Here is a 23,394-nt window from a genome sequence, read left to right as displayed (position 1 = left end):
ACAAAACATTTCCACCTAAAACACTGAGTCCAGATGTGAAAACAGATGTTGATCATTCAGGAGAATGTAAGATGGTCACAGTGACGCTGTGGGATTGTGTCCTCCGTCTCTTACAGAGTGTTGTAGTCGTGTAATCTCCAATCAGCTGTTAATGTGTGTTCATCACTTATTCTAGAAAACACAGCTTTTGTACTTACAGATCAGACAGTGTAGAGACGAGCGCTCCATCGTCCTGCTCAGAGGGCTGTGATCAGCTTCTACATGTTGTGTAGGTGACATCACGTAGAGCCCGCCCTCTTCCTCTGGCTGTGGTTTTCTCGGCTGCTGCAGTAAGGACAGTGGTTTACAACTACAACTGTTTTTACCTTAAAGACACAAAACTCTCCAATAAATATGACGACAAACACAGTGGTGCCTCTGTCTCAACTGAGGATCTTTACATTTTTTTACAAAGAAAAATCAGTAAAGAAAAAAAATCAAAACCAGTCTTGGTCTATAGAAGCATAAACTCAGGGATGGTGCAGGACTCAACAGTTAAATATAGTTTTTAACATTTTTTACATGTATATTTGGTGTTTTTGATTCCACCTTGAGCTGCAGTGAACCAATGACTCTCATAAACACACACTCAGACAGCCAGGGTTTCATACCTCACAAACCTGAGGAACCAATCCTGTCAGCTGGTAGGGACGGGGGGCGGGGCTAAATAAATCTGTCACTCCAGAGAGAGAGAGAGTTAGCATTAGCAAAACCACTAACACTGTGTTAGCCACTGCAAGTTACAAGCTAACAAGCAACATAAACAAATTAAATATGCTAATTGTGCTAACCGTTCTGAAGAGGTGCTAACGGTTCTGACCCGTCTGCTAGTCTCTGGTTCTGGTCTCAGACTCTGAGTCTGGGTCTGACTGAGTCTCTCTGATGTTTCCTCCTCTCACCATCTTGATGCTCTCTGCTCTTTCACCTGTCCACCTGGAGCCAGCAGGTGGTGGGCGGGGCTCAAGGCCTGATCCAGGTTTATTGTGTATTTTGAGTATTTTTGTACTTATATATTTATGGTTTGACTGAGTTGCTGGGTCGTCTGGGACAAATTTCCATTTTATGCAAATCTAATGGACAATGAAGTTTTGTCCAGTACTCATCTGCTAATGTACTAGTAACTGCTGAGTACACATGGATACTCTAAGCTGTCATTGGCGACACAGTACTCAGTAGTTATTGTAACACACAGTGACCAGGTGAAAACTAAACCATCCCTGCTGTCACGGCTGGTTACAAATAGATTACTACATAAACTGCTCATCACCCCGTGTTAACAGCAACATTCATGTCAGGGTGGAGTTACACAGTATGACCAGCAGAGGGAGATGTCTGGTAGGGAATAATACATGCTGCAACATTTGAACATGATCATTTAAACATGTGACATTTTCATTTATTTGTCATCTACACTTACATGTGTTCATTGTATTAATAACAATGGATAGTTAACACAGGACAGACTGTGATCTCTGTGGATTATTGCCAGTGTGTAAAAGGGTGCGAGTGTTCAGCCGCACTCAGGTCAGTCCAGGACTCATCGTGGAGCATCCGCTGTAACTGCTACGCTCTGCACGGACCTTTGCTACATCCACATGACATTCGGTGTCAGCTAAGCATAGAAAATCATGTCCACCTTTTTTGCAGGACACAATGGTGCCGTGACACTGATGCTCCATGATGAGGGCCCCAGTAGAGTACTCAAGTCTGAGCACTTAAAGGTACTGGAAGCAGCTCATGTGAAGAAAACGTATGTGCAGTATATAACCAAGTATGTATGATAAGGAAGGTGAGCCCAGTCCCAGAACACGGCACATAGCATGTTCTCATGCACATTGTTCAGCCCAACTAGATACCTACACACTGCAGCTTGCAGCAGTCTGCCATAAAGGAGAATGACCTTTAACCTTTTACCCTTCCTGATAACCTCTTTAATTCGGGGTGGTCTGTTCCAGACCTGTGAATCAGTCTGGTTTCCAGGCTTTACCTACAGCCTCATCTTTCTGCTGGTGTTCTGTTGTAGAAGTGGGAGGTAAAGTTCAGGTCATTTACTTCAGGGAACATACAGACGTAGTGTTGGTAGGAGAAAAGGCTTAAGTTTTCATTACGTTGTTATAATATGACTTGAGTATTACGGATCAACAGCAGTTATTTGCTGTTTGCTGGTCGAGGTGGAGCAGCTGTAAAGTCTTTTATTCCGTTTATTTTTTCATTTTATCCATGAAAACAAATACATGAAATACAATGAGATGTTGGTGAGTGAAGTCAGAAACACTGAGCAGCAGAAGTTAAAGAGAAACAAAACTGAAGCAGCTTCATTTCCCTGCTGTTGATCAGCAGGTCACATGATTTACAAGAAGAGCTGCAGGGAACATGCACGCCCTCCTCTGCTCTGCAGTGAGGCGTCTTCCTCTCCGACGCTCCGAGTCCCACTGTAACTACAGCTACATACATAAAACCCATCCTCATAATGTAATATACATGTAATCACATCATGTTCAGGCCCTTTGTGTGACGGCTGTTTTTAAACCATCATCATTAATGATCTGACACACAGAGCATGTTCCTTTTAGTTTCAGACTTTACCCTGGTGACGTCACCATGGTGATATGTAACTTATCACTGAGCTGTTAAGCCACGCCCACCCACCCAGCCACCAAATAAAAGCCTCCCTCCGTCTTCTAGAGACAGTCAGGGACTTTCCAGCTCGCGCTCTCTTCACAGCCTCATGTGAAAGCTAACTTTAATCTATAACCCGAATCTTAAGGTTTATAGATTAAACTTAGCTTTTCTGTTTCTGCTCCTCTTCATCTCCTGGTGAAGTATCCCCGTGGATTTATAATAATCTGACTGTTGGATTAAGAGGATCAGAGCGATGACGTGTGCTGTGTCGCCTGTTTGTCTCAGCTGGACTCTCCTGTTCCTCTGTGTGCAGGTGTCAGCTGCTACAGGTGAGCTCCGCTCTACAGACTCCTGTTTGCCGACAGGTGTTTGGTTAAAGCTACGGGTTATATTGTTAATACTTTATCATCAATTTGAGCGAATGATAAATAGCTTCGTTTTTCATTCTCCAACATTTAGTTACCACAGCCTGTTGGCTCCTAAAACTACTTGTTATACAGAGACAAAACTGACCTATGTCCATGTGTCGGTGTGTGTGTATAAAACCTAAATGTATTTGGAGGATTTGATTAATGCCTCCTCTCCCAGTGTGTTCAAGCTCCAGCAGCTGAACTGAAGCTGCAGAGTGAATGTTGTTGGCAACTGAATCTCTCCACACGAACGCATTAAGACCAGTCACAGCTCACACTTGGTTTCCTGGTGTAGCGTGTGGGGGTTTGGGCGTGGACAGAAAACAGCCTCCCAGCATGCACCAGGGCAACAGACAAGTCTAAAGAAAAACTTTTCTATTGGTAATTAAATATTTAGATCTGTGGGTGTGATCGGCAACAAGCAGTTTACAGGGAGAGGAGATGAGCTACAGCAACATCACAGTCTGAACCGAACATTATGAGTAACATGTTTGTATGGCTCCTCTTTGATGCTCCTCCTCTGATTGGTGAGGAGTTGACCTCTGACCTCTGTGCTCTGTGTTTTCTTTTCTTCAGATCAGACAAAGACCATAAAAGCTGCACCTGGACAGAATGTCTCTCTGCCATGTCGAGCTCCCGAAGACACAAACATCATAGTTGTAGAGTGGAGCAGACCTGAGCTGGAGCCAGAATATGTGTTTCTGTACCGGGACGGCAGGTGTGTTACATCCTACCAGCTCCCGTCTCTTCAGAACCGGGTGGAGCTGCAGGACAGACAGATGAAGGACGGGGACGTGTCTCTGACTCTGAAGGACGTGACAGAAAAGGACGCAGGAAGATACGAGTGTTATGTTGTCCAGGGAGGAAGAAACCGCAGGAAGAGGGGCATTTCTGAGCCAATCAGCATCATCAATCTGGACGTTCAGCCAGGTGAGTCAGTAGATAATGTCTGACAGGAGTGTGAAGAATTCTTCACTCATCACATACCTGACAGCTGATACCTCACACCTGTTTCTCTCTGCAGGTATCACAGAGGAGAGAGGAGACGAGGAGGGACGAGACAAGGAGGGAAACAGTAGAGGACGTGTTGCACTGGAAGTCGGTCTGTCAGCTGCTGCTCTGCTTGTTGTTGTTGTTGTTGTTGTTGGTTTCATGATCTATAGGAAACGCAGACTCACAGAGCAGAGTTCATACAAACCTCCTGCTGATGCAGCAGCTGACCAACAGCTGGCGTGAACTGTAAACAGGAAGTGGAAGATGTCCTTCATGTATATTTCACTGCCATTTATAGGTCTTCACCGTCCCTCTGTCTCAGCAGCAGACAGACCAGTGTCTCCTGTCAAACTGTCCTCTGTCAGTAAAACACCAGGGGTCAAGACGTCTCTCAGTACAGTTCTAACATTCAGCTGGAAACCGGCCCAAACAAGAGAAGTGTTCGTCCGGCCCACCAGTCTGCACCAGTCCTGCCTCCCCCTCCGGAAATCGCCACCTTATCGTGGTGGAGGGGTTTGTGAGTTTAGAGGATCCTGGGAGCTGTGTTGTCTGGACCGTTCAGGTCCTGGTAGGGTCTCCCATGGCAACTGGTCCCAGGTGATGAGCCAGACAAAGAGCGATTCAAAACCTTTGACACCATAGAGACAGGCAGTGCGGTGACTGGACAAAGACAGATGTCTTAGTGGACCGGACTCAGAGGAAAAAGACTTTAAACCTGAACTCTTGAATCATGTTCGTCATCATTTAATATTCAAAGTTGTTCTTCCACTTGCCCTTATGTGAAAACTTCAGAGAAACTTTCCCCAATTATGATGAATAACAATAACAATACCAGGAAGAATCACTGAGTTAGACTCAAGTATCATCAGCTGAATGTTCTGTAATTGTCAACAACAACAACAACAACAACAACAACAACATCTCCTTCACTGAGCTGCTGCTGCTCGTCTTCATCACCTGTAGCACATGTACTGCATCACCTTCCTCCACCTACTGATTTATTCATACAAATGGAATGATTATATTTTAGGGAGTGGACTTTGGTTTATCAATAATAATAGTGACAACAATAGATTTTCAGCTGTGGTTTAAAAACGTTCTGAGCTTCTCTCAAGCCGCTGGTCAACAGGTTTTTCCTGTGTCGCTGGTGGAAGCTTTTCTATCATATAAACTGAAGAGTTAAACATGTTCCAGCTGTTCAACAGGAAGTTTGTAAAGGAAAAGGAATTCAAAAAGTCAAATCTACTGTCAAATACTAAAATACTCAAAGTAACAGAAAAGTAAAAGTAAAAACTAAAATGTGATGTTTTTAAATGTTATTAAAGAGTTTAAATTAAACCTATCTACACAGTAGATGGTTAGTATCTAACTGAACTGAACCATTGGAAACACATAAACTGATGTACAGAAGATGTAAATGTTAATACACAAATAATAAAAAACAAAAGCTAAAAGTTTCTCTGTGGAAAGAAAGAAAAATGATGAAGCAGCTAATGTATATTAAAATATTTATATTCAGTAACTCAGAATCTTTAAATCTGTTTCATCAGTCTGATGTGATATAATAATCCATCTGTCTGAGCTCTGATGACCTTTGATCTTTTACTAAATAAAAAGTATTTTCTTTTACTTGCTGGATTCATGTTGCTTTATTTATGATGTGAATGTAAAAGGTGTCGAGCAGCAGAAACAGGATCTCACACCTGAATCCCACAGAGACCGACCACACCTGAGCTGCTGCACAGACACGTTTAATTATAGCTCAACAGTCCCGCCCCCTGCTGCACATTAAACCTGACAAACATGTTGTGACCTTCAGGGAACATGTTCGTCAGGGAAACACGACACAAAGAGCCGGTGATAAGAGACGCAGCAGATGGAACATTTACAGGCTGCTCCTCCCCCACCTCCGTCTGAACGAGGAAGTGGTTTGAACAGAGAGCAGAGCTGTTGCTCATTAACCTGCAGAGACTGTGAGCGCTGCAGTTTAACAGTCCACAGTCTGAAGTCTCAGTTTCTGTATCAGTCAGTTCAGGTGTGAAACATGAAGAACAAGTAACTAAGATTACAGTCTGAATCTGAGAGAGACGCTGCCTTCACTGACTGCAGCTGAGAGAGGGAAATTATATGTTCCTGTCCTTGTAACAAGAGACACACAAAATGGCGGAACAGGGCGGAGGAGTTGTGGTTTGAGCAGCTCTCTGCGGCCCCCCCTCCCCCACTGACTGAGTCTGAGTCAGGAACAGGTTTAAACAGAGCAGAGAGTTTAACCTCGTTACGTCGCTGCTGTTTTAGTCAGAGTCTCAGATCTGAATCATCAGCGTCTGTTGTGGGACAGAAGCTCTTCATCATGTGGAAAGTACCGAGTGTCACATTTCCCCCCCGACTCATCGCCTCACACAAAGTCTTCCATTGTGACGAATTCCCTAAATGTAAAACAAGAGGAGGATGATGATGAGAACATCCTTCCTCCTCTCACACCAGGTCAGAGAATATCTAACGTTTGTGGGGAAATTCTGTCAAACTGCAACCACTACAAAGTTTTCCCAGGTCACTGTGACCTTGACCTTTGACCCGTGACCACTAAAGTGTGACCGGTTCATCCTCGAGTCCAGGTGAAAGTCTGCGATGAGTCGAGGTGTTCGACAGAAACTTGAGCCAGGAACCAGCTGACGGCTTGTTTTGCCGCCTGTTTTCTCTACAAACATGTTGATGTTGCTGGAAACAGTTTGTCCTGTGACCTGCGTGTTATTACTAACCACCATGAGCCTTTGTTCCTCTCTCTCTCCCTCAGCACCAGCTTCTCTCAATCATCAACATGACTTTAGGAAAAACCCAGCAGCTGGTTGGGAGAAGTTCCCGCCGCTCCGAGGGTTTTAACAGAACGACTGAAACAAAGAACAACAGAACTTTTAACTGAGTGGCTGATCTGCTCAGTGAACTGATGAGGCGCCATGTTCCTCTTCCTGTAGGTGTGACTGACTAAAAACATCTGCCATCTTTCCCGCCCCCCCTCCCCTCCCCGAGAGCTGTTTACTGTGCTGGCGCCAGTTATTACCCAGAGGGATGTGGCTTTGTGCCGAGTTCCTGAGAAACGAAAGACAAGCGTTTCACTGAAATACGAACTCCACCCGACTGACAGAAAACAAAACTGAACTGAGCTTCGGGGGATCTGGGGCTTTTACTGCAGTGTGAAGCAGATTTTTAAAAGCTGACAATAAAATGAAAAGCAGAAGTTTCATTTCACAGGAAACCACAGACTGAGCAGCAGCCGCCATCTTGACTGAGCAGACAGACCACAGACAGAGAGACAGAGAGACAGACTGAGATCACATACTCTCTAATATCATGTCAGTCATTTATCAGCTCTAAGTACAAATGATCCATCATCAATAACTCCCCTCTCTGTTCCTTCAAATTAAAAGTTTCTCTACCACTAACGTCATTCTCACCTCCCATAATGCAGCTCTCAGATCAGTTCATGCATTTCTCACAACACTAACTCGCCTGTGCAAAATAAAACCATCAGAACCGTGTTCATGTGTCACTTCAACATCGTCACTAATCAATTAAAAGCCGGAGCCTCGAGACTAAAAGTAAAACACTGTCCTGCAGTTACAGTCATATTCCAAACTAATGTTTACACAAGCTCCACTTCACTATAGTGAGAGACGTGTTGTGAGTTTGTTCTGCAGCAGTGTGGCGCTTCTTAGCTACAGCTACAAACAGCTTCACACCTTCATCTGGAACCATGTTAAACTGCAGGACTATGGCTGAGTGGATGAATCAGTTGTACAGTGACTTCACTCTGCAGAGTCAGAACTGCTGCATCACAGAAACTCTAAGAGCATCAAGCCGTCTGCTCCACACTCACACTGAGGCCTACAGCTCGTTCACTCTTCACATGTATTTAATATATGATATATATATAATATAAGTTCATCAGCTCAGTCTGTTTTAAAGTGTGTGTCAGAACATGTTGTCCTCTAACAAAGCAGGTGTAGACACACGGTGTTCAGCAGCTAAACTGCAGGGCGAGCCCGGTCATGGTTTTCTTTAGGCGATTGAATGTGAAACAGATTTTTAATTTGATGAAATAACATGTTGGAGCCAGTCTGATGATCACATGGCCGTGTAAATACCAGCAAGAATAAACATGCCACAGCAATCCAACCGATCAAAGATCCCTGATCCAGTCATCATGAAACTGCCACTGACTGATCCAACCACATTGCAAATGTTAACACGCCTTCCTTTCTTTGGTAACTACGTTTCATGGCGGCTGTTTTGTTTCCTTGACCTTGTGGACTGGTTTAATCTTCACTCTGTTGTCCTGTATGAATGTGTTTGTGAGATGCTGCAGATGTTGTTGTGTTTAGTGACATCTGAGCTGTTGTGATTTGAATCTTCAGTTCTCCTGCTGTGAGGATAAAGGTCAGACTGCAAGCTGAAACCATCACGTGCTGTAGCACAAAGTGATGCTCCTGTGCTGCCGCCTGCTGGCCGACTGAATACAGTCAGCTCAGAGTCCAGCCCACACTGAGTCAGTCCCACAGCTTCATCCTCACCTTCCTCTTCACCTGATCGCTTCCTATAATGTTCAGTATCACATACTGAGGGACTAACTAACGTCTCCAGGAGCGTCAGAGTGGATCAGCTGAGGCAGGAAGCTTCAGTCATCTCCATTTAAATAAGTAAAAAGTACAACAGCAAAATGACAGCCCCATATTCTAGGTAATAACAAACTGTACATTATTAATAACCAAGATGTTTATTTCATGTAAAACAACAACAAACTTACATTTGTAGAAAGACAGACAGTGTTTTTGTAGTGCAGCATTATTAGAAGGAGTTTTTCCATTATATGTCATTAAATGATGAAAGTCACAGTTCCTTATTGTGAACCACAGCCAGGTGTCGTACTGTAGATAGACCTGCTCATCGTAACGTTTGCTTCCTTATTTCAATAAGTTTACAGTTTCATTGTTTCAGTGTGTTTCCTGCAGTAGATTCAGATTAGAGGAGCAGCAGGAGGAGGAGGAGCGGTACACTGGCAGTGATGAGATGCTGTTTCAGACACTTTGAAAAGATGCCCACTGAAACAATCCAATAGCTGTAGATGTATCTTCATGTACAGTGTTTTCATCTTTATCTTCATAAAGAAGTTAAGTTTAGCGCTTCCATATTCACTGAGCTGAAGTGCAGCTGGGGTGTAATACAGTGCGCTTGTGCGTATGAATACAACAGTTTGGTGGTTGAGAAAAATGTAGTGTCAAAGGGGAAGACAAACCACTGAAAATATTATTCATGAAGCTTCATTTCAACAGATATTGGATTGTTTCAGCGTCTTTTTAAAAAAAGTGTCTAAAATAGGTGTTTTCTGCTGGCCCCGCCCACAGCACCTCATCACTCTGCTGCTCTACCTGTGCTCCTCCAAACTGAATATACTGCAGGTAACCCCGACTATCTCACACAGCCCCCATCAAACATCCCAAATTATCACTTAAACATGTTACAACACAAACTTTACACATTACATGTCTTAACTGTTAAAGATGAAGCAATAGCATCGATTAAATACAGCACACACAGAACTAGATATACCTTTATTTGTGTTGAGCAGCAGATGATGGAGCTTCATCCCGTCGCCAGCTTCATCACTAAATAAAAAAAAAAAAAAAAGTCATTCAAAAAGGTCTTAATGTAAGTAAATAAACAATGAATAAAACCTTTAATATGTTTCTGAATTTTACAACCAAGTTGAAAAATGTTGTGAATTCCTTGATGTTAAAGAAAAACATGGCTGCCGTTACGGCGCTATGTTCAGTACCGTTAAACCCCTGATGCTGCACTGACACACATTCATACACATGCAGAAAACTGCTGCTCGTCACTGACAAAACACACTTAACTACAGCTGAACGTATATGTCCATTACCTTGACACAGATATAACATTTAATTGTACAAAACTTAAATTTTACGTTTTCAGTTACATCCTCTCGAGCGGACGCGTTAGCACAGACAGTAACTGACAGGACGCCGCTCTGAACGTCTTGACCAGGAGTTTTAAAAAGTGATTAAATAACAAACAGAACATGTAACAGACCTAATGTTATCGCCTCTTTAACGTGTTGTCATGACATGTTGTTTTTCGCCGCCGGTTCATTCGGGAAAACATCGTTTTTTTTTTTTTTTCTTTCGGACGGAGTTTTCTCAACTAGCTAGCCAGCTAACCGCTAGCATGCTAACTCCTCCCGTAGCTACTAGCGTTAGCTTCCTCAGATCGTCTCCATGGTAACAGCAGACCGTCGCGCTCTGAGCGTCACACAACTTTACACATTACATTAACAACACACACCAAACTTCAGTTTACTCACCTGTGTCTGTGTCTGTGTCTGTGTCTTCAGTTCCAGCACCGGCGACATCATCCAAACACTTCTGCCAGAGACCGTCTCCCTCCGTGTAGTACCGGCCACAGAACCACCTGTGCGGCCTATTTATACAGTTTACGGTGCGCTCCTTATTTACTCCGGTGGCAACACGTCGCTGGTACAGGAGTTCCCCCTCAGTGCGGAGTTAACGTCAGCTGCTCCGCCGCCACCACAATCACTGAGACAAACCGAATACATTCAGTTGGACATGAATAATTTTACCGACATTAAAGCACCGTAATATGTTGGAGTTGGTTCAGAAAACAGGTTCGTTTTAATACTGAAACAGGTAAAACTCCTGAATTCCTGAGTGAAAACAAAGAGGGTCTTTATTATAAAAACTAATGTTAAAGGTCAAGACTGAACCACCACATGAAATAATGAACTCCATATCGACTCCATAACAACTAATCCTCCTTTGACTCGCTGCTCATGACTGGACACCAGTGTTTGTAACATTAGATCATACATGACATTTTACCGTATATTGGTAATGAAATGACAAGCTAACACTGAAGATGAACAGCTGTGCTATCAGCTGGCTAGCATTAGCTGGCTAAACTTGTTGACGCAGGTGAAAAGGTCAGAATGTGGAGAAAATTCATTTTAAAATCACACGTGATGAAGAAAAGCATCACATCTGAGAGACTGAGACATTTAATGTTTTTGCTTGATAAATAATTAGTTTATTAACAAATCATCAATAATTCATTAGTAGACTGTTAGCTGCAGCAGTTCATTGAACAGCATTCAAAACTACAAAATACCAGTTGGTGAGCAGCGAACCAGCTGCAGGACGTCAGTGGGTGGACTGGTGACAAGCTGTGACGGTCGACATCAGTGACGAATAGACGACCTCAGGCTCTGGTGGACACCCTGAAAACACACACACACACACACACACACACACACACACAATTCACCTCAGTGGAGCGTATATATAATAATTTTGTTGTAAACATACTCTATATACTGGGGGGTCAATACACAACAGGTAGCTCACTTTTTAAAAGGATATCTATCAATGGCTAGGTTAGCTTAGCATAAAGACTGGAAGCAAAACCCATCTGGCAGCACCTCTAAAATGTTTCCAAATGCTTTCGTACAAAAGAACAAATATATTATCAATCAGTGTGCTGGAACAGTTTCCTGTTCGGCAACAGTCAGTCGTCACGGTGAGGTTGCCGGGTTTGGTTCCGTCCTGCCTGTACGGAGACCAGAACCAGAACCAGAACCTGTGCTCACAAACTGAATCTATAGCAACAAGTGCAGTAAACTGAGTAAACAGTGAGCAGGTGGATGCACAGTTTAATGATCCAAGCACCTGCTCGTTGTGGGCGGGGCCACGTTGAGCAGAGACAGAGGAAGCTTCAGTGAGGAAGAGGAGCAGCTGTACCTCTGCTGCTGTTTGCTCTGATGATGATCTGTCCGTAACTGACGTCTGCTGTTCTTCCCACTGCTGCGTAAACTGCAGCTGCATCAGCTCCTGCAACAGAAGAGTCATGTGACTGCATTTAAAACGTACAAATAATACCCAGAACACATCACTACAACATTAACAACCTTCATTTATGTTTATTTTATAATACGATAGAAATTGTATTAATTTTAGCTGAAAGCATCAGGATACGACGATATTACACTTATTTTTAACAGTATTTCTGTGCAAGATGAAAGAAAATGAATTCAGCAGGTGATTACTTATGAAACAGGAAAATGGACGACCACAGAGCTGCTCACTTCTCACACTTTTACCAGTCACAGTAAACCACTCTGTGCCAAGCAGAAAACACTTCTTACTTTTCTTTCAGTGCGACGAGATTTAATGGGTGAGAAATGTTGCGATCTGTTTGATGAACACGCTCAAGGTTTTGAACGGACCTCTGTGAACCCTGCTGACCCTCGGAGGTACAGCAGACAATTTGGATGGATTGTGATGAACTTCCTCCCCTCAGTATTAACTTTTCATCCAGTGACATCATCAGGTCACATTTTAATCTGACGACACCTCTGTGAACTGTAAAATTCACACCCACTTCACTGTCCCTGGAAATGTCCAATCTTTAAACTTTTGTAATTAAAAACTAGCGTTTCGCTTGTTTTGGCCAAAACTGGGAACTGGCTGCTAGCGATAGCAGCTTTAGAAGTGACACTAAAACCATCAAAACAGAGTTGTCCAATCAGATTTTTCTTTTCTTTTTGTGGTCTCTAGGCAGAGAAAAGTTAGCGGGCTCACTCATTGCTTAGGAGTTCATAACCGGGAAGAAAATCAACAAAAGCAAACATACCCAAAAGCCCCCCAGCCGGAACTTGAAAATAGTTTTTATGTTGGAAGGAGAAGTTTTCTGACTGTCTGCGATGGACTTCATGCGACGATATTCACAACCATTTATAAAAACAATTATTTTGATTCTTTGGATCTGTGGAGCCTTATGGAATAATTGAGGAATGGATAGACAATAGAACTTCACGACTGCTTCAAAAGTAGGGAGCCATCATTTTATCAGTCGGCCTTCCAGCACAACAGTTGGCATGGTCAAAATACATGAGACCGGGATGGTCCCCCTTTATTTCATCAGTAAAAACGTTGGATATTTTGATGACGTATTAACCACTGAGCTGGTTTTCATTTCAGCAATCTGGTCACTTTATAATACACCACTCACTGAACAACACATGTCCCTCAGCATCAACCTACATTTGAATTTTAACTAAAATACAACTTGAGTTTGACTTTTAAGGTTAGCAGGGTTAAACTAGTTGTGGAGGGCCTCCCTCCTGACGTCATCACCAACACTGACCACAGCCTCCTCACAGCAGAGCAGCTGACGTACCTGTCCAGCTGTTTGCTTCATCCCTGACGTCAGCTGCTCCTTTCACAGCTGAGGACAGCGGCGCTGCTTCTCGCTCTGCAGAAGAAGTCAAATAACAAATATTTTACCTGAACCACAAACACAGGTCGGTTTTTGTTTTCAACCATCTGATACGACCCTACCACGGCAAGCCGACCGGACCTCGGTTGTCATGGCTACAACAATAAACGCAAAGTGAGAAGCTGACGTGTTGAGCTGCAGGTAGAGACACGTGCACGAAACAAGAAAACAGGAAACTGAACTGCAGCACGATTTCTGTTCTCGTACCAACACCTTGACCACAAGAAACAAAACATGCTTCATCCTTCAAACACAGTCACCACAGTCTGAACCTCCAGTTACTAAAGAAGGTTTGAGTCGTATATAAATGTTAAATGTGAAAGAGCTAATGAAAGTTTCAAAAGTCACGTTGTGTTTTTTTACTACACGCTGAAACACATTTACATTTATTATATTTAAACTGTAACATTAACCTCAAGAACGTCCTCACTGGAGCCCTCAGGGGAAGTGCTGAGTGTGTCTCACCTCCAGGTTTCCTCCGGACACGTCGTCTCACCAGCAGAACCAACAGAACCAGCAGAACCAACAGAACCAGGAGCACCAGACCACAGGCAGATGCAGAAACTAAGATTACAGATGTAGTAACAGCTGGAGGTGGAGGAGCTGTGGTGGTGGGTGTCTCTGGAATAAATACAGAAAGGATTAAAAGCATGTTTGTGGTCATCAACTCAACTGAAGAGTGACCTCTGACCTCCTGACCTGTGACAGTGATCCAGCTGCGTGGAGACTCTCCATGACCTCTGATGTCACAGCTGTAGAGGCCTTCATCAGACTTGTCAACATGGTGGATGGTCATGTGACCTGTAGTCTCTGTGATGAGGGAGCCATCTTTATAGAAAGCAGCTGGGAGGTTGGAGGGAGGGGTCTTTGTTTTACAGTGCAGAGTGACATCATGTCCCTCCATCACAGGGAGGACAGGACTCTGCAGGATCACTGCTCCACCTCAACACACAGACAAACTACAGCATTTCATCCATTTACACACAGCTTCATCAACACTGACTCCACAGTCTGATCTTACCAGTGACAGTGATGCTGATGCTGTTACTGGTTGCTCCCTCTCTGGACTCACACCAGTAAACTCCACTGTCCCATGGGACGATGACACCGATGTTACAGGAAGAACCAGCTGATCTTCCCCAGTCGTCACACTGAGTCCTGGTTTCTCTGGTGGTGTTCCTCCTCAGCCTCCATCCAGCAGAGCTGTCGTCCTCCTCACAGCTCAGAGAGACAGAGTCTCCTTTAAACAGCTGAGAGCTGCTGGGACTCACCGTCAGACCAGCTGATAAATAAAACAGTGCAACCATCACTGCCTGATCTGTTACTCATGTGGACTTCCTTGATTGTATATTATTTGCTGTTTACATCCTGAACACATCGTCACGTTGGTAACACTTTATACTTCAGTGATTCTGATAATTGCATGAGTCCTGATGAATTCATTAAAGCATGATGTGTCAAAAGCCCCTGTTAGTGTTGATGGCATTAGAGAGATTAGGTCTGTGTCCATGTGTAGTGTGATTATAGATCAGCTCTAGCTTCTATATTAATACTGTGAAAGTATCAAAGCCTCAGTCCACAGAGAAATGCACACAGCCTGTATTCAGAAACTGAGCCTTAAAACCAGCCGTCAGGACTTCTGGAACTTTGTGATGTCACAACAAAGCAGTCACCAAGCCCCGCCCACCTGGACCCACCATCCAAACCTTGCAGGATTTAGTTTCTCTGAGTGTTTTTACCTGAAATCTGCTTTATTTTTATTGGATCACTCAGAAAACAGGCAGCCAATCAGAACAGAGGCTCAGAGCGTCTTCTCTTCTGATCGGCTCACCTATCAGATTTAAAACCAAAACTCACACTCATGACCTTAAAGGCAGAAATGTCCACATCAATAACTGCAATATTAATATTAGATATTAATAAATAAAACACAGATGAAGAGGAAAATATGGCGCTTCATTCATTTAATTGAACAGTTTTATGTCGTATGATGCGTTCACTGACCTTGTTTTGTTGTGCAGCAGAGCAGCGAGGTCAGCCCTGAAGAGAAATGACACAAATAACAATTAATAATTTTACAGACTCAAACTGATGATTAAAAATTATAAAATGCACCTGATCTTTAAAATAACAAATGTATCTGAGGCTTTAAGGGAATAAAAGTTTAGTTGCTTTTAATAAATGATAACATGGGTTAAAAGTCATGATTCAACAGGATGTGCACTGGGGGCGGAGGTGATGATGTCGGTTAGCACTGCTGAGGTTTCTCTGCAGTGTCCTGCATTAAATCAGACTTTCCACAGATAAATCAATGTTATCTGAGATAATCATCCTCGTGAAACTCTTCCTCTTTTTCTTTTCACTCAGAGAAGTGAACTTCTGTGAAGATCCCGGACATTTCATTTAAATTCTGTTTCTCTTTTCAGCTTTTTTGGTGGTTTAATAAACATATAAAATTTGTTTTAGGAGCTTTAAAGTAAATCTTACTCTTTGTATCTGACTCCAGCTCAGCCTGATGCTGTCAATATAATTTCATATTTACTGTACTTACAGAGCAGCTTCAGAAGAGATGTTTGTCCCATTGTCCCACAGAGTAAAGTGAGACTGACACTTCTTTTTCTACCCGTCACAGCAGCTAAACCCCCCTCCTTCCTCTGTGTAGGAGAGTGAAGTGGCTGTGGTTTTGTCTTCAGTAGCCAACATAAAAAAGGCCATTATCTCAGATATGAACCGTCAGGTGTATTAAACCAACAAACACATGAGGAAAGACAAAACACATTCCAGGACCTGAAGTTAAATATATCAAACATAAATCTGCATTATATAGTCTATTATTTTTAGTCCTAAAAACCACCACAGAAAAACACAAGACAAATACAACCTTCACGAAGGTAGATATTTCAATAAGAACACCTATTTACTTACCTATATACATACCTATAACACATATTTACTTTTTACATTTCCTACACTGGCACAGGAAGAAGTAAAGTTTTTAATCTCATTCATTAGAAAGAGGGCAGAGGGTTTGAAAAGGAGAGCATTTGTTGAAGGATGTGCAGATCCAAACTTTGAAGTGTCCCTGAAGGCAGCACAGCACCTCCACACACCCCCTGCTGGAGTCCTCGGGTAACAGCTGTTATTAAGAAGCATGAAAACACTTGATCCAACTGCTGCAGCTGACAGTAACATTAATAACATGAAACATAAAAAGTAATTTTTTTAAATTGTTTTGGTTTATTTTTAGTTTATTTTTATTCTATTTAACTTTATTTATTTCTAATTTATTTTATTTTTCAATTTATGTGATTTGTTTTATTTTATTCTATTTTATTTTGTTTTACTTTAGTTTATTTTATTTTATTTTATTCTATTTTATTTTGTTTTACTTTAGTTTATTTTATTTTATTTTTATTTTTATTTACTTTATTTTATTTTATTTTTATTTTTATTTAATTTAATTTATTAATTTATTTAACTTTATTTATTTCTAATTTATTTTATTTTTCAATTTATGTGATTTTTTTATTTTATTCTATTTTATTTTGTTTTACTTTATTTTATTTTTATTTTTATTTATTTTATTTTATTTTTATTTTTATTTTATTTTATTTTATTTATTTAACTTTATTTTATTGACACCCGCCTCTGATGAAGTGACGTTCACAGGTCATGTGACCTGGAAGTTTCTGCATAGTGAGTTAGTGAGTGACACGCGCCTCGGAGTGTCAGCCGTGGAATCAGCACGTGCCCTCATTCAGTCTGACCGGGAACGAGCCTTCATTAACCCGCCAGTCTCCGGGAGCAGAGGGGGTGTGCGGACAGACGGTGTGAACCGGAGGACTCCTCGCGCTGCTTGGATTTAACCTGCTGCTGCTCTGATGCTAAGCTAAGTTAGCATCTCTGGAAAATGCCCACACAGAGGAGCGGAGAGGACGGGGCGACCCGGACATCGCGCCGTGTGAACGGGCCGGTTGTCAGAACAGGGTCCGGACGATGGTTCTCCAGGAACCGGCTGTTTGTGTTCGGGTGAGTGACACGGGGACTCACCGGCCGTGACGTCACCAAGTGGCGTTTATGTGCACGAATACAACAAGGATTTATTCTATTATTTTATTATTTTATTTAATGTTACAGCAGAGCCACTGACAGGTGTGTGTGTGTGTGTGTGTGTGTGTGTGTGTGTGTGTGTGTGTGTGTGTGTGTGACGGGAATGAGTTGTTTCCATGTTTACACACAAGCACACACACACACACACACACAGCTCCACCAGCTGATTGAACACGGTGTCACATGACCCCCCCCCCCCCCCCTCCTTTGCACACGGTTCCATATAAACAGACTTTGACAGTTCTTGGAGTTTTGCAGCCATGCCGTCCGTGCTTCTCTGTGTATACTTTCTGAACTACTGTCTATCTTCTGCAGCTGAAGGTGAGCTGTGTGTGTGTGTGTGTGTGTGTGTGTGTGTGTGTGTTGTGTGTGTGTGTGTGTGTGTGTGTGTGTGGACGGAGGAAAGAACAGGAAGAAAGTCTTCCGCCTTCGCCCATGACTCATACTGTTTTGCATTTGTTGTTGTTCTCTTGATTTATCCAGCTGCTCAGTGTCGAGCACAAACCGATCACATCACAGCGCATGTTGTATCATACTACTTATTATTATTATTATTATTATTATTATTAACACAGTTGTTATTGTTATTGTTTGTATTTAGTGGAAGTTGTTTTGTTTTAAACGTCATTATGTAAACGTCATTGACTCATAAGAAGAAACAGCAACTAAAAGTTAAAGTGTTGGTTCAATGCAGCTATTGTGAACAGTGTGTGTGTGTGTGTGTGTGTGTGTGTGTGTGGGGGGGGGGGGGGGTCATGCTTTGCAGGATTAAAATATGAACACACCGCAGACCACCGTTAATGTTCACGCCTACATTCTTCACTGTGATTGGCTGAACCGACCAACAACAAAGCGAGCGGTCCAGAGAGATAAGAACCAGCTGGAGGTTATTTCATGTTGCTTTCAGTTGGACTGGGACGTTGGAGCAGACACCTGGTAGATCCATTTCATCCTTCCAGGAGGAAGAAAGTTTCAGATTAAAATCATGACTTCCTGTTCTCGTTCAGTTCCAGTGTCAGTGAGGCCCGGAGAAGACGCCACTCTTCAGTGTCGTGGTGACGGAGCTGCTGCCGTCGTTCTGTTGGAGTGGAGCCGCCTCCAGCCGCGGTCAGAGGGTTACGTCTTCTTCTACCGTAACAACCGCTCCTATGAAAACTACCTGCATCCATCTTATCGCGGTCGAGTGGAGCTGAGGGACGAGTCCTCCATGAAGGACGGAGAAGTGTCTGTGGTCCTGAAGAACGTCACCGCCCACGACGCCGGAACGTACGAGTGTCGAATCACAACCGTCAAGATGGAAGGCGACGAGAGGACGCACACCGAGTTCAGCCACCTGGTCGAGCTGACAGTTACAGATGCAGGTGAGTCCTGGTGCAGCTGCTTCCTGGTTGTTGATGTGAGAGTGAACCATCACAGACCAGATGTTTGTGTTTTCTCCAGATGTTCTTGATGAGACTTTGTAGAAAACAGCTGGTCTGAGTCATGTGACCAAACCTCACACCTGCTTCTCTCTGCAGGTATCACAGAGGAGGGAGGAGGCAAGGAGGGAGAAGACAAGGAGGGAGGAGACAAGGAGGGAGGAGGCAAGGAGGGAGGAAAGCAGGGTGAATATGTTGTTGTTGTTGTTGTTGTTTGTGGTGTTCTTCTTCCTCTGTGTATTATTGTTGCAGGATTTATGTGCGTTAGAAGACATAAATACCAATATCGTGATGGTCGGACGGACAAATACTGACGTGTCTGTGATCTTTTCACTCCTGAATGATTACGTGTTCTGCTGAATGACGCTGTGTTAAATCGGGGCTGTGCAGCAGAGGTGGGTGAACTGACCCCTGAAAACAAACGCCCCCAAAAAAGCTTAAAACATTCCTGTCAAAGTTAGAATATAAAAGAAGCTTCGCCGATCTGACTTTGTTGATAAAGGAAAGTAATAGTGTCTCGATAGCTAGCTGCTGTACAGAATCAGCTCCGCAGTATAAAGCAGTATCGTCTGCGTAAAGATCGACTTTAATGCACTTACTAGCACTTTATGGTGAAAAGCAGGTGGGACAGGAAGTAGCTTCGGCAGGGTTTGAAGCACAGATTGTGGGAGCTACAGTAGCAAGGCTAGCAGGCTTTCAACAAGCGGCACATTCTACAACTTTAAGCACTTTATACTCATTTACCTCTACTGCTACCACTGCAGCCAATCAGCTTCCTTTCCTTCTGTGCCGCTCGTTATATTAAAGGTACAATAATCTTTCCTGGTCAGTCCCACCTGCGTTCCCAGTCCTAGTGAACTACAGTCTTAATTTTAAGAAGTTCCTTCAAGGCGCCACTGAGAAATCCACATGCTTATTTCAACTTTCAATTCAACTGAATGTGATGAAAACACAGAATCAGGGTTACATGAACAAGTAGTACTGAATAACACTTTACTTTGAAGGGTTGATTTTCCATTTCCTTCTTCCTGAGTTATTTAGTTATAAGTCAGTGCAATGAACGTAATGTTAATAATAATATATTTTTGTAGAATAATCATATGAAATGAAAAATAATGTAACGAATAAACTATAAAATCTCTAAACTGAAAGTATTTAAACTTTTAGTCTTAGATAATAATAAATAAATATATAAATCAGCCACTTTGGGGGAAATGCAGCAGCATGAGATCATGTCAGGAGTAAAGATGACAATCCGATAAATGTAGATGTCACTGTATGTGATTCTGCTTGATGTAACATCTGTGCTTCATCTAACATGTAATTCTCAAGTTTCTCTTGTCTTTTAAAATTAAATTGCTTTTGATTAAACTTTGTTTTATATTTTTACTCATTTATTCTGGAGATTTTATTTCTTTTATCTTTTTGTTTCTCAAAGCACTTAATTAAATCCTGATGCTTTTCAGTAATATGTATTTAATATATATAATAATGTTCATATTTGTTTGAAGTTTAACTCAACTTCATGTCTTCACGTTTCAGTAAAACATATAAAGGAAATCAAGCTTTTTGTGCATGTAAATGTTCTACAGAGTCAAAGTTCAAACCAAAGAGAGAAACCCAATTTTCTCCTTTGTATGAAACGCCTCATTGGGGGTCCAGACATTACTTCCTGGTCCGATTGTTGCCCACCTGCGAGCTGGGCACCGTGCTATACCTCGTTAGCTCGGAAAAATTATCCAACAATTTAACCGTTAAGTTATTTTTTCAGTTACTCTGAGCACAGAAGTTTAACTCATTCAGATTTACCAGCATCGTAAACCAGCAAGATGGTGAAGCGGCGGAGACTCCCTACCTTTGAAGCTGTCGCAACATACGGCTGTCTGTCTGATCCCTCATTTGTTCAGGTTTGGAGTCTGGCCCAAACTGATAAGGCAGAACCAGAAGCCATTTGTTTACAGGAGGACATGCTGAAGGTGTTGTTGCTCGCAAGCTGACCAATCAGAGCACACTGGGCTCAGAGGGGAGGGGCTATAAAGAGGCCTGAGTTGTGACAGCATTTCGGTCTTTTTGGCACATTGAAGCGTATAAATCTATTTTTAATAGACCTGTTATGGACTTAAAATATGCACAACAGGTCACTTTAATGTAGATTTAACGTAAATAGACGATAGAATAAATAACACGTCATCACTGTCAGAAACCTCCATGATTCTGCAGAGTTTGTTCTCTAGTGTGAATCAACGGCAGCAAAATCCAAACCTGGAAGAAAGAAAATCAAAATAAAGGAAACAGACAAGCTGCAGAACGACAGAAACTAACTGAATTAAAGTTTTATTCACTATATTTAGCTTCTGTGTTCTGGTTTGAAACTCATGATCCACAATAACAGAGATGCTGTGTGTGAAATATCTGCTGATCCAAATGTGGGTTTTATTCCTTCTCAGCTGTTTGTGACTCGTGGTCATTTAGAGAGTCAGCTGCCACAAGGACGGAGCATGAACGCCACATCATCACACACACACACACACACACACACACAGTCAACGTGTCCATGACTTGTTATGTTTTTACATACAGGATGTTTGTGTCTTTCACTTCCATTTCCTGGGAAGAGACAAGCGACAGAGCAGATGACTCAGCAGCGTTCAGCCTGTCAGTCTGAAGAAGGTGAAAGTGAAAACACAAAACCTGGACTGAAGGAAAAACACCTGAACAACCAGAGAAGCAAAACCCAGAGAGGCGGCAGACGTCTGATTCGTGTGATGCGTCAGCAGAATAAAAGCCTCTTCGTCATAATGCACACATGAACATGAACATGAACATGAACATGAACATGAAACATGAACATGAACATGAACATGAACATGAACATGAACATGAACATGAACATGAACATGAGGAGGTGAGAACTCTTGGGTTTTGTTTTCTCTCTCCCTCTCTGTTTGACCGCCATTTTGTTCTTTATCAAGTGACTTTGTTTTTGGCTGTTGGCCAAAGCAAACAGAGCAGTGTGAGAGGTTATGAAAACACTCTGCGCGCGCGCGCGTGCATGCACGCACGTGTTTCCTGGTGAGCTGCTGCCCCCTGCTGGAGGTGCTCGAACATGATATTTTTTCCTCAGGTTCATTAATCATCAGTTATTTCATTCTTAGAACAAGGTGAAATACAAACATTATAAAGAATTGAAATATAAGAAGAAGCTGTCAAATGATGTTTTGATGAAGTCAATCAAATATCCATTTATGATCAAGGGAAATATTCATTTGTGTTTATTGTTAGTTTTTATTTCCAGTTATCGTCGTCATTCTGACGGGACACGTGATCAGTAACAACATCTGTTGACTCGTATTATTTGTCACTTTAGTTACTTTTCCATTTCCAATATTAAATCATTTAAAAAATAATAAACAAAGACAAATATAGAATCAAATTTTTGATCTGTTTTTTGTCACTTTGTTTTTCATTGCTTCTATTTATTTGAATTAGAAAATGTACAATCAGACATCTCAGTTCTTAAATAAAACGAACCAAAAACTTCAACAAAAAAGATAAGTAATTAAAAAAATTAATAAACAAATAATTAAAAAAGACAAATGTATAATCAGCTCTATTGATCTGTATTATTTTTCAATTTATTTGTATTTCTTTTTTTATTGTTTCCATTTATTCAAATTAGAAAATGTACAAACTATCAGACAAATTCGTTCTTAAATGAAACAAACATTAAAAAAATCAACAAAAAAAGAAAGAGAAGATTATTATTTAGAAATAATAAACAAATACAGAAATTAAAATAAAGACAGAAATATATAGCTAATCAAATCTATTTATCTGTTTTATTCGTAACTTTGTTTTTTTATGCATCTTTAAATTAAAACACGTACAAACTCAGACATTTCAGTTTTTAAATAAATTAGATAAAAACTTCACAAAAAAGGAAGATAAATAATAAAGAAATACAGAATTTAAAATAAGAAATAAATAAGAAACGAATATATAATTGAATAATGTAATATCTGACGTGGACTTGTTTCTTGTTTGTTACAGGTTCGACTGAAAGTGACAATCAAGATCAATTAGCAGCAATTTAATTGATGACTTGATTTAAGAAATGTATGTTTTATGAATATGAAAGTTCCGCAGTAAAATCAGGAGTTAACAAAGTTTGATTGTTACATTCAAAAATAAGTGAAAATATTTTTCTCTTTAATGTTTTTTTGTCACTGTATTTTGAACCGGTTTTGTTGTTCCGGTTCTGTAGCCTTCTTGTTACCATGGAGATTAAAACGGATCCTGCCATATAAGGGAGTGTGTGTCCTCCGGCTCGGGGGGGGGGGGGGGGTATAAAAGAGCAGAGGCGACGTCTCACTGATGTAGAAGACGGACCGAGCCGCTCACCGAACTTCCGGCCAGGACACAGAACCATGGCACGT

At 41.8% G+C, this 23,394-nt stretch overlaps 4 protein-coding genes across 5 annotated transcripts in view; 2 read left to right on the top strand and 2 right to left on the bottom strand.

Annotated features, from left to right (window-relative positions):
* Positions 1–536, bottom strand: part of LOC130164295 (low affinity immunoglobulin gamma Fc region receptor II-like) — a 7,381-nt gene extending 6,845 nt beyond the window's left edge. The window contains exon 1 of the mRNA XM_056368941.1: positions 198–536. Coding sequence (XP_056224916.1) covers positions 198–279 — 82 coding nt within the window. The 5' untranslated portion in view covers positions 280–536. The remainder of the gene's footprint in view (positions 1–197) is intronic.
* Positions 537–2,718: 2,182 nt separating this feature from the next.
* LOC130164354 (uncharacterized) lies at positions 2,719–5,693 on the top strand. The gene is made up of 3 exons (XM_056369037.1): positions 2,719–2,990; positions 3,648–4,001; positions 4,096–5,693. The coding sequence occupies exons 1-3, from the start codon at positions 2,915–2,917 to the stop codon at positions 4,305–4,307; spliced, it is 642 nt and encodes a 213-aa protein (XP_056225012.1). The 5' UTR covers positions 2,719–2,914; the 3' UTR covers positions 4,308–5,693.
* A 4,831-nt stretch (positions 5,694–10,524) lies between these two features.
* Positions 10,525–16,676, bottom strand: LOC130164317 (low affinity immunoglobulin gamma Fc region receptor II-like). Of its 2 annotated transcripts, XM_056368980.1 has the most exons (9): positions 15,982–16,676; positions 15,435–15,470; positions 14,452–14,712; positions 14,130–14,372; positions 13,896–14,051; positions 13,332–13,406; positions 11,894–11,983; positions 11,265–11,373; positions 10,525–10,675 (listed from the first exon to the last, which is right to left on the bottom strand). In XM_056368980.1, exons 1-8 carry the CDS (start codon positions 16,010–16,012, stop codon positions 11,297–11,299), a joined length of 969 nt encoding a protein of 322 aa, XP_056224955.1. In that variant the 5' UTR covers positions 16,013–16,676; the 3' UTR covers positions 10,525–10,675; positions 11,265–11,296. The 2 variants fall into 2 exon arrangements, with proteins under 2 accessions (XP_056224955.1, XP_056224954.1); XM_056368979.1 differs by lacking the exon at positions 10,525–10,675 and having other exon boundaries at positions 11,156–11,373.
* A 1,066-nt stretch (positions 16,677–17,742) lies between these two features.
* LOC130164355 (nectin-4-like) lies at positions 17,743–20,347 on the top strand. The gene is made up of 3 exons (XM_056369038.1): positions 17,743–17,861; positions 18,548–18,901; positions 19,058–20,347. Exons 1-3 carry the CDS (start codon positions 17,801–17,803, stop codon positions 19,270–19,272), a joined length of 630 nt encoding a protein of 209 aa, XP_056225013.1. The 5' UTR covers positions 17,743–17,800; the 3' UTR covers positions 19,273–20,347.
* Positions 20,348–23,394: the final 3,047 nt, after the last annotated feature.

The sequence above is a fragment of the Seriola aureovittata genome, chromosome 23 (assembly GCF_021018895.1).
Source record: "Seriola aureovittata isolate HTS-2021-v1 ecotype China chromosome 23, ASM2101889v1, whole genome shotgun sequence".
Taxonomy (NCBI): domain Eukaryota; kingdom Metazoa; phylum Chordata; class Actinopteri; order Carangiformes; family Carangidae; genus Seriola; species Seriola aureovittata.
This window is presented reverse-complemented; position numbering and strand designations above follow the sequence as displayed.

What these genes read in the sequence shown, in the direction of transcription:
- LOC130164355 (XM_056369038.1), top strand. Translation starts at nt 17,801, where the DNA reads ATGCCGTCCGTGCTTCTCTGTGTATACTTTCTGAACTACTGTCTATCT. An exon ending in TCTATCTTCTGCAGCTGAAG is followed by an intron (nt 17,862 to 18,547) that starts GTGAGCTGTGTG and finishes GTTCTCGTTCAG; the next exon opens with TTCCAGTGTCAGTGAGGCCC. An exon ending in GCTGACAGTTACAGATGCAG is followed by an intron (nt 18,902 to 19,057) that starts GTGAGTCCTGGT and finishes TTCTCTCTGCAG; the next exon opens with GTATCACAGAGGAGGGAGGA.
- LOC130164354 (XM_056369037.1), top strand. Translation starts at nt 2,915, where the DNA reads ATGACGTGTGCTGTGTCGCCTGTTTGTCTCAGCTGGACTCTCCTGTTC. An exon ending in GCAGGTGTCAGCTGCTACAG is followed by an intron (nt 2,991 to 3,647) that starts GTGAGCTCCGCT and finishes TCTTTTCTTCAG; the next exon opens with ATCAGACAAAGACCATAAAA. An exon ending in CAATCTGGACGTTCAGCCAG is followed by an intron (nt 4,002 to 4,095) that starts GTGAGTCAGTAG and finishes TTCTCTCTGCAG; the next exon opens with GTATCACAGAGGAGAGAGGA.
- LOC130164317 (XM_056368980.1), bottom strand. Translation starts at nt 16,012, where the DNA reads ATGGGACAAACATCTCTTCTGAAGCTGCTCT. An exon ending in CATCAGCATCACTGTCACTG is followed by an intron (nt 14,373 to 14,451) that starts GTAAGATCAGAC and finishes CTGTGTGTTGAG; the next exon opens with GTGGAGCAGTGATCCTGCAG. An exon ending in TGTCCGGAGGAAACCTGGAG is followed by an intron (nt 13,407 to 13,895) that starts GTGAGACACACT and finishes CTTCTTCTGCAG; the next exon opens with AGCGAGAAGCAGCGCCGCTG.